Source organism: Equus quagga, chromosome 1, assembly GCF_021613505.1.
Source record: "Equus quagga isolate Etosha38 chromosome 1, UCLA_HA_Equagga_1.0, whole genome shotgun sequence".
NCBI lineage: Eukaryota > Metazoa > Chordata > Mammalia > Perissodactyla > Equidae > Equus > Equus quagga.
In genome coordinates this window covers 83,574,204-83,585,154 of record NC_060267.1, presented here as the reverse complement: position 1 = coordinate 83,585,154, position 10,951 = coordinate 83,574,204, and the positions used below count along the sequence as shown (strand labels likewise).

The window sequence follows — 10,951 nt, the reverse complement described above, 5'->3', positions numbered from 1 at the left end:
TACTATATATACTATATATATACGATATCTATATACTGAAGTACAACAGACAAAACTCATCCATGCCATTAAAAGTGAGAACAGTTACCTACAAGAAGCAGAAGGTGGTAAGTTATTAGAAGGGGGCATAAAAGGGACTTTTGACGTGCTGGGAAAGATCTGGGTGCTGATTACACAAGCGTTTTCAGTTTGTGAAAATTATCAAGCTGTTTTCTTACGATAACTGCATTTTTCTATACGTGCTTTTTTATTTCCATAAAAAGATAAAAAAGAAATTAAGAATAACCACCAAAACAGTAAGAAATTGAAAGTATAACTCCCAAATCAGCAGGGATAAAAAAGGAATAAAGAAACTTGATTAATCCAATAGAAAGGAGGAAAGAAGAAAAAAGAAACAAAACCACAATAAAGTACAAAATAAAATGACGGAAATACAAATACTCAGTAATCACAATAAATATAAACAGACCAAAAGGACAGTTAAAAGATAGAGAGTCTCAGTAAGAATTTTTTTAATCTAGTCATATACAATATATACAAGAGGTTTTACAAAAACATAAGATCACATAAAGTTTAATGTATAGGAATGGAAAAATTATAACCCTGGCAAGTATTAACCAAAAGAGGTTTGTGTAGTTATATTATCAGACAAAATAGATTTTAAGACAAAAATCCATTATTAGAAACAATGAGGACTTGGATGGACCTTGAGGGAACTATGTTAAGTGAAACAAGCCAGCTAGAGAAGGATAATCTGTGTATGACTCCACTCATATGAGGAATTTAAAATTATGGACTAAGAACAGTTTAGTGGATACCAGGGGAAAGGTGGGGTGGGGGGTGGGCACAAAGGGTGAAGTGGTGCACCTACAACACGAATGACAAACATTAATGTACAACTGAAATTTCACGAGATTGTAACCTATCATTAACTCAATAAAAAAAAAAAGAAATAATGAGGACTACTTCATAAAGATAACGGAAACAATTCACCAAAAAGATCTGAACTTAAATATACTCAATAACATAGCCTCACAATGAAAAGGAGAAACTAATGAATCTACAATCATACTAGGAGATTTTAATATACCTTTCTCAATAACTGATAAATTGAACAAATGTCAAAAAATAAAAATTTGATCAACACAATTAGCCAATTTGATCTAATGATTACATATAGAACCACACACCCAACCATAAGAGAATATCCATTCTTGGGCTGGCCCGGTGGCACAGCGGTTAAGTGTGCAGGTTCCGCTTCAGCAGCCCGGGGTTCACCAGTTCGGATCCCGGGTGCGGACATGGCACCGCTTGGCAAGCCATGCTGTGGTAGGTGTCCCACGTATAAAGTAGAGGAAGATGGGCATGGATGTTAGCTCAGGGCCGGTCTGCCTCAGCAAAAAGAGGAGGATTGGCAGCAATTAGCTCAAGGCTAATCTTCCTCAAAAAAAAAAAACCATTCTTGTCAAGCACTCTTGGACCTTTATATAAAATGACCATGTTCTAGCCTCAAAGCAAATCTTAACAAATATCTAAGAGTCTATATCATACAGAACACATTCTTTGACCATGGTGGGATTAAGCTAACTCTCCAAGAAACATACGTTTGAAAAATTTTAAACACTTCAAAATAACTCACAGACTAAAGAAAAATACATAATGGAACTTTACAAATATTTAGAAATGACAATAATGAAAATACTATATAGCAGGGGGCCGGGCTCATAACCTAGAGGTTAAGTTGGGCATGCTCCACATCAGCAGCCCAGGTTCAGTTCCCGGGTGCAGACCCACACCACTTAGCAGCAGCCATGCTGTGGCAGCAACCCACATACAAAACAGAGGAAGACTGGCAAAGGTGTTAGTTCAGGGAGAACCTTCCACAGGAAAAAAAAAAATACTATATATCAAAAACTTATAGGAAGCACCTAAAGCTGTATTTAGAAATTTACAGCTTTCTATGCTTATAAGAAAAGAAGAAAGGTTGAAAGTAACTGTCCAGCTCAAAGGATAGGAAAATAACAAGAAGATAGGAGAAAGTAAACAATAAAGAGCAGAAATTGATAAAATCAAAAAAAGAGAGACCAACAAAATCAAAAGCTTTTCTTAAAAGGCTTATAAAATTGATGAACTTCTGTCAAGAATAATTAAGAAAAAACTAAGTAGACACAAAATAACTATTAAGAAAGAAAAAGGGGACACAGTTATCAAAACAGCAGAGATTTGAATAATCTTAAGAGACTTTTATGGACAACTATGTCAACAATTTTGAAAACTTAGGAAAAATGAAAAATTCCCTAAAAATATAATTTACTACAACTCACTCAAGAAAAAAGAGAAAATCTAAGCAACCTCATAATCATTAAAGAAATTGAAGCTATGATTTTAAAGTCTACCCACACACATGCACACACACAAATACTAGGTCCAGATGATTTTACAGGCAAGTCCTACCAATCATGCAAGGAACTGATAATCCTGATCTTATACAGACTATCCCATTAAGATAGAAAGAAAGAGAGACAGATGAACTCCCTAACTCACATGATGAGACTAATATAGTCTTGATGCCAAAAGCACACAATAATACTAGAAAGTTATGCCTATCAATATCAGAAAGTCACATTAAGGCTAATCTCACATACAAATATAGACTCAAAAACCCTAAATTAACAAGCCAAATCCAGCAATGTATATACAGATTATGTATCAAGAGCAAGTAGGGCTTACACCAAGAATGCAAAAGTGGTTTAACATCAGAAAAAGCTATTGATGTTGAGCTACCACATTAAAAGATTAAAAGATAAAAAAAAAAATCATTCAATAAATGCAGTAAGAGCATTTGATAAAAATTTAATATTCATTCAAAACAAAAACTTAGCAAAATAGGGATAGACGATATTTTGATAGACTACCGAAAATTAAAGCAAACAGAATTCTTGACGTTAACGTCTAAAAAGTCTTCCTTATAAAGTCAAGAATAAAACAAAGATGTCTACTATCATCAATCACATTTATTCAAATTATCTTAGAGTTCCTAGACACTGCAGTTAGAAAGAAAGACAGAGAAGAAATAAAAGGTATATAGATTGGAAAGGAAAAAACAAGCTATCATCATATACATGTATTATAATTATCAACCTAAAAAATCCAAAAGAATATACAAACAATAGATCTAATAAAAGACTTCAGCAAGGTTGCAAGATACAAGATCAATGTATAATAATCAAAAGTGTTCCTATTCACCAGCAACCAAATAAAACAAATTTTTTTAAAGATATAAACTTGAAATAATAAATCTTCTATAAAATAACAAAGTAGAATATATGCATGACCTTAAGGTAGGGAAAAATTTCTTAAATAGAAAAGAAAAAGCACTATCCATAAAGGAAAAGATTGATAAATTGGGCTACATTAAAATTAAGAACTTCTATTCATCAAAAAAAACCATTAAAAGTGTGAAAAGGCAAGCATATCAGCGATACATACATACGACAGAAGTCTTGTCTTTAGAATACATAAAAACTCCTACAAATCAATTTTTTTAAATGGCAAAAAGACTAGAAAGTGGATATCCAAATAGCCAATTAACAAAGGAAAAGGTGCTCAGCATCGTTATTCATCAAAGGAATACAAATTAAAAGCACAGTGAAATGTAATTGCACACCCTCAGAACAGCTGGAATGAAAAAGACTACCTATACCAAGTGCTGACGAACATGGGGAGCAAACAGGAAGCTGAAACACTTGTGGGAGGAGCGTGACCTGGCAGGACCATCTGGGAGAACCGTATGTACTGAAACTGAATACATGCACACCCAAGGACAACCCCTCCTCTTGGTGTGCACCCAATAGAAAGGCACACATACGGGCACCAAAATAATGTACAAGAATGTTCAAAGCAGCATTATTTATTTTAGTTCAAAAGTGGAAGCAACCCAAATGTCCATCACCTGTAGAAAGCACAGATAAATTGTGGTATATGCATTCAGTAGAATACTACAAAGAAATAAAACTGCACAAACAACTACTACATGCAAGAACATGGACAAATCTCACAAATAGATTGTTAGCAAAAGAAGCCAGGCACAAAAGAAGCCAACCTGAGCTCAAAAAGGGCAAAACGAATCTATGGGTTATCTTTTAAAAGGTGACACCTGGAAGGGACATGAGAGAAGCTTCCAGAGTACACGTGATGTTCTATATCTTGATCTGGGTGATAGTTACATAGTTGTGTTCACTTTGTGAAAATTCACTGAGCCGTACACTTACAATTTATATACGTACTTTTCTATACATCTGTTATAACTCAAAAAATTTAGTTTAAAAAATATATCATACACAAAAGTGATAAAAATGATGACAGTAGAAATTAATCTAATTAAAGAACTACGCAAGATCTCTATGAAGGAAATCTAACAATGTGATTATAAATTTCATATAGAAGAGCAAAAGGTCAAGAAGAAAAAGAAAAAGTGTGCACGTGGTGAGGGGAAAGATTTGTAGCACTAGATTCAAGACTTTATGACAGTGATTCAGGCAGTAAAGAACTGAGCGCAGGGAGAGAGAAGTAGCCCAACAAAATCAAGAGCTCAGAAATAAAACCATACATATAAAGAATGGGCTATTTGATGAGTGGTGCTGACGCAATTTATTACACATATAGAAAAGAAACTTCAAATTAGATTCCCTTGCTCACATCATGTTCAGAAACAAACTCCATATGGATTAAAAAGCCAAATAGGAAAGTAAAAACCTTTAAAATATTTAGAAGAAAATAGAGAATGGCTTTATGACCTTGAAATAGGTAAGAATTTGTTAGATAAGACACAAAGCACAAATGATAAAGGAAAGGACTGAAAAATACGACTATATTAAAACTTACGCTCAACAAGACACCATAAAGTAAAAAGCAAAGCAGATACTTGTAACATATACAATCAACAAAGGCTTAACATTCCTAATATAGAAAGAATCCAATAAATATAAAAGAAAAAGTCAAACAACTGACTCTTCAAAGAGGCAATCAAAGAAGACAAAAACTGAATAGCCAATTAAATATGAAAAGACGCTACTTACACGCTGTAGCTAGTGTCTAGTGTATCAGGGGACTGCAGTTCTGCGGGCACCAGGGGCCCCTGATTTCCAGCTCTGCCACTAACTAGAAATGACTGTGGGCAAATGTCTTATACAGGTATCTCAGTTTCTACATTTGCAAAATGGTGATATCTGTACTTCTCTAGATAACTATAAGAATTTCTTCACTGGACAATTATAATTCCTTCAATGGATAATTCTAAGAATCAATTAAATGTAAAGTTTTTTACAGAATATAAGTCTTCTAAGCATTAATGATCTTTCAGCAACTAGTTAAATTTTCCTATTAATAGAAAAGGGAAGGTCTGCATGAAACCATAAAAGGAAAGTCAGTGGAAAAGATATTCAGCAGTATATTTCTAGCACCATCCTTAGGAGTGGACTCCCTGACCCACCAGTGCAAATAGCAGGTCCGTCTGACAATTTTCTGTCACTCATTCACTCATTCAGCAAAATTTTTTGATACACACCCTGTGTTGGGTGCTGTTAGGAACTAAACAAGAAACACATAGACCTTGCCCTCATAGGGTCCAGCACAGAAGACATACAACAAACTATAATCAATCCCACAGTTAATTAATTAATTAATGAGTGCTGTGCTAAGTACGTCAAAGGTAAAATAACAGGGCACACAACTGCAAGTAAGAAGGGACCTGACCCAGTCTAAGAGGCCAGGGAAGGCTTCCCTGAGGAAGTGACATTTAAGCTGAGACCGGTGGTATATCAAAGTCTCATTCTTGGATGACACAAACCATTAAGATCATCCGTCTAAATTCATGGCTCTAATATCCTCATACTCAACAATCTTCTGGTTTTAATTTTACTTCCAACACAGATATTCCTATAAGGAGAAAACATGTTGATCTCTGCCGCAAGCATTCTGGTTTGCTTGGCACTTACACCTCTAATTCTAAATCTGAAAGAAAGAAATTAGGCATTTTCCGAGCCGCGGTAACATGTGAGGCAGCACGGTAATCAGAAAACAGACCCTAGGTTCTAATACCATCTCTGTCACTGTGACTTTTAAGCTAATCATTCGAACTCTCTGAGACACCATTTCCTCACGTGGCAAGGGGAGAAATTCAGTACATCTCTGAGATCCCTTCCAGCTATGATAATTCAAGGGCTAAATATAAGAAAGGGGTGAGGAGGTCATATGTCTCTACCTTTGGCTTTCTTGGTAGCAAAATGACGGACTGGTACAGCGGGACAGGCCACATCTTGCCCATGGTCATTTTGTCTTCTGCTCACTGTCTTCAGCGGAACTTCTGAAACAGGTCTGGTCAAGGCTGCGAGGGAGTTGCACAGGGCAGGCGAGACCAAGCGGAAGCACTTTAAACCCAAGGCCATGACTGAAGACAATCCTTGTGAACATCTACTAAAAATAAGACAAAAAGGAGATCTAAGTACAACAGACTCTATTACCACTTCGGAAAATAATCTGTACCACTTATCAAGCAACTCGTATCAACTGACTATGCGCTAGGCAATTTAAATACATTATCTCTAATCCCCCTCCCAACAGCCAGACAAGGAAATATGATTTGCCCCATTTTACAGGATGAAGAAAACGAGGTTCACAGAGATTGAAGGAACCTGCCCACAGTCTGTAGGACTCCAAATCGCCATGCTCTTTCCACTGCACCAAATGCCTTTAGAACACAAGGAACACAGAGCTAAGCAAATGTGCAGCAGCCTAAATCTTTAATGATGCTAATTAAACCCTTACATAAGAAAAGGCACAAAATCTTGATAAAGTTACACTATAAAGAGGGAGGGGAGAGCACTGGAAGAGGACTTTAAACTAAATAAAGCCATTTCAACAGGCATAAAATGACTGGAAAATTCACACGACAGCACTTAATTAAATTTTCTTTGGTTCCTTATGCACTGATTACCAATTAGGATGCACTTTAATGTGAGTCTGAAGCATGGCTGAGGTTTGAGGTCTTCCATATTACAGAACTAAAGCTCTGGAAAATGCCACCCTCTTCTGTGTTAACACAAGTTACACATCAGACTTCTGAGGTCTTTGACCATGAAAAGATGCTAGTGTCTACAGCTACCCCTGGGATAGAACACAGTCCTAGCTAGCTGACAAATGAAGCGCTAATAGCTTCTGCCAGGCATCTGGGTATTACTCAGCAAAAAATTAAGAATAATTAGCATCAAATACCTGGAAGCTACTATCTTTGAAAATCTCCGACATCTCACTAAAAAAAAAAAATCCCATCCTAAAATTTTGATGCAATGTAACAGATTGAATAAGAGTAGAGGCTTTGCAGGCAGGAAGATGTGGAATCCAATCCAAGCTCCACCACTGACTAAATGCCCCTGAACATCTCTGCACCTTGATTTCCTCAACTGTAAAATGGAGATAACCATAGTTATTTCTTAGGGTTGGGAAGAAAAAATGAGTTTATTCAGGCAAAACACTTGGCAGAGTGCCTAGCAGACAGCAGGAGCCTCCAGAAAAGATCTGTATTGACAGCTATCACCCTTCCTTTCAAAGACTTCCATGACAGGGGGGTCAGGCACAATAAAGGAATCTTGCACCGTTGTACAAGGTAGCCTAGACTCAGTGAGATGTGGATGTAAATTTCAACTTTGGGCAATTCACTCCACCTTTCTGGGCATCACTTTCCTCATCTGCAGAATGAGAAAAATAATCCTGATCTAAAAATAAAATCAGATAGTGAATGCATGTGAAACACCTACCACAGTGCCAGGAATATAGTGCCTATTTAATAAAAGCTGGCTATCATTATCACTATTTTTAGAAGCAAATGAATAGCACAAAGGAAAATAATGTCTTCTCATGGAATTTTCAATAGCAAGGGATGCTAGATGTCAGTGATCAGTGTATGAAGTCAGTAAAAACAGATCTGGATTTAAAAAAATGAAGGAATATTTTTTCCTCTTCTTTAACTATTATTAAAAGCTACTATTAATTGAGGTCAGGCCTGGGTTGCTTGCTTTCCTGATATTATTTCATTTAATCCTCTCAATAATGCTACAAAGAAAATATAATAATCTCCATTTTACAGATATAGAAACTGAGGCTCAAAGAGATTGTCAGTGTCCAGGGCCTAGTCCAGAGCTAATAGCTCTGCCTATTTCAGCAAAACTGTTCACAAAAGTTTGGCTCTAAGTGAGGTTTCTATATCCAGGTTTTTGCCTAATATAGCCAATGCTTAACACACACATATCCAAATATGGCTGTATAATAACGTGTAGTGTTTTGGTTTTTTTTAATCTACAGGGTCTCAATCTGGCTGCTCCATTTGTGACAGGTTTCCTGGTGTTCCTGTTGCAGGTCATAATACCAATCCACAAAGCAACAGGAAATCAAAATGGGTTAGAAATAAACAACCTTTGACAGAAAACGCGGCACCCAAAAGCATACCCAGTACACGTGAACCGGAAGACAACTCTATAAATAAACCACATTGCTGAAGCGCTTAAGGCGTAGATTGTAATTGCACAGAAGTCAGGAAATTTCAAAGTGGAAGTTCAATAAAGGCAATAAAGGTAATCCCTTGGACCCTTTACCTTAAGGACATGTATATTAACACAGCTCAGCACAGAAGAAGTCAAGTTGAGGAAAGGAACTGTTATGCGAGCCCAAGTATTAGCCAACAAAATTAACCCATACTCTGAAAAAATGTGGCAGGAAGTATCTGGGCTTTGGATGCAATCTTGACCTGGAATCTCAGTTCTCCCATTTACTAGCTGTGTGACCTTGGGTAGATCACTCAGCCTCTCTGAGATACAGTTTCCACTTTATCATGGTGATATTAATGAGCCTTTAAAAAGATAACAATAATAATGAAACAATAGTTAATACCTATATAGTTATAACTATGTGCCAGAAACAATTCTAAGTGCTGTACTGCATATATTAACTCATGTGAGCATCACAATAACCCTATAAGTACTATTTTTATAGCCATTCTATGGATGAAGAAACAATGACACAGATAAATAATTTGCCCGAGATTTGACTTCAGGCAATCTAGCTCCAGAGTCTGTGCTCTTAACCACTATACTTCACTGTGTACAGTTACTGGCATTATTATTCAAACTGCTGAGATATTTTTAAAAACTACTTGAAGCGCATATTCTTTTTCCAAACTTGACGTTCTCAAACTTGAATTCTCCTGTTTTTCACAGAAAGTGCATTTTAATTTTGGAAAGACTTAGATGAGGAACACAAAGTCCTGGTTTATCCACCTGTCCCAGCAACCTGTCCCAATCCAGCCGTATACCAGCTCATAACATGTACATTTTTATAAACGTGGGCATGCACACACATAGGCCCTTGCATATAAAATACTCTCACATGTACTAGCTATTTCCCACAATAACCAGAGTCATGATTATCACCCACATTTTACAAATAAGCAATCTGATCTTTCATTTCCTTGACTACTCCTCCTGCTCCAGGGTCTTGAAACATACTGTTGAATCTACTTGGAATAATCTTCCCCCACCTCTTTCATAAACTACTTTCCACTTTTCTTTCAGATTTCAGTTTAAGCATCATTTCCTCAGAGGATGCCTTCCTTGGCCATCTTCTCCAGCCCAACTTCTAGGTCAAATGTCCTGTAGCCCACTTTCATAACACCCTTTACTATACTTTTTCACACACTTACTTTAACAACATCGGTTAATATTTGTGTAGTTACCTGATCACTTCCCTCCAAAAGACCAGAAGCACTAGAATGACTGTTCTCTGCTCATCCTGCTCACTGCTTGTCCCCAGTGCCTAGCACAGTCCCTGAACAAAGAATACATTGAATAAGTGGGATGAATACAAGAATGGAAATCTAGAAAGATTAAATCCTTGCCCAAGGTTACAAAGCTGGCACCAGAATTGGAATCTAAGCCTCAGAAAGTAGGTCCTGGGCTCTATTTCTCAATACTGCTTCCATTATCTCTTGGTTTGCCAGACTTTCACTTAGAGATAGTAAGGCATGCTCTCTAAATTCAGTGCCATGGAAGGGTATTTATAGTATCTGACTATGCACAGAATTATGTCCCTGGCTCAGCCAAAGGAGGGATGAGACACTTTAACAGGTGGAGAAAGGGCTTTGCCTAAGAGCTGGGAGGTCTGGATTCCAATACTCCTATCCCATCACTCCCTGCCAACCATTCTCTTCAGATTCATCACCACCCTGTATTCAAAGAGCATTTGCGGCAGCTCTACCACTGACTTGTGACTGGTATCAAACCATTTCTCCTACCTGGGTTTTGTTTCCTCAATTATAAAATGAAGAGTCAGACCAGGTTTTCATTCTTTCCAACTATAAAGCTCTCCAAGATTCTGAGAAACGCAATTGAGTGTGGTGAAAGGAAAAAGGCGGAAAACTCAGAGAAAACCTGGGAAAGAGTCCTGGTTCCAGCACTTGCTAGGTATGTGACAGACGGGTCAAGCTCTCTGGACCTCAACCGCATCTGTAAACTGTAGACAATACTATTTCAGGGTTATCGGGACGATCAAATGAGATAAGCACTTTGTAAATACAGAAGGGCTATTGAAATGACAACTGTTTTGCCACTGGACGGCACAAAGTAATGGCTAAAAGTCGAGGCTCTGGAATTTGAGCTCCATCTCTCACTAGCCGCGTGACCCTGGTAAAGTTATTTCTCTGGGCTTCAGTTTCTTCATCATGGGGGATAATAATGCCTAATCCCATTGGATTGTTCTGAAAATTAAATGTTCCTGCCAGGTAGTGGGCTACTAAACAGCGGTTACCATTTAGTAAGGCCCCTCCCATCCTCGAAGTTCGTAGCTGTGAGACGAGCCCCGCCCCCAACCCGTGAGACTCGCTCCGAGGCGTCAGGTCCCGCCC

General features: G+C 37.4%; 1 protein-coding gene across 6 annotated transcripts in view; it reads right to left on the bottom strand.

The window, feature by feature from the left end:
- MRRF (mitochondrial ribosome recycling factor) overlaps positions 1 to 10,951 on the bottom strand; it is a 55,358-nt gene that overhangs the window by 44,069 nt on the left and 338 nt on the right. For 3 of the 6 annotated variants that reach the window (XM_046666061.1, XM_046666080.1, XM_046666070.1), the window contains exon 2: positions 6,263 to 6,474. In XM_046666061.1, coding sequence (XP_046522017.1) covers positions 6,263 to 6,474 — 212 coding nt within the window. Of the gene's footprint in view, positions 1 to 6,262; positions 6,475 to 10,342; positions 10,561 to 10,951 lie in introns of those variants that run through there. The other 3 variants (XM_046666105.1, XM_046666098.1, XM_046666088.1) reach the window with 3 other exon arrangements.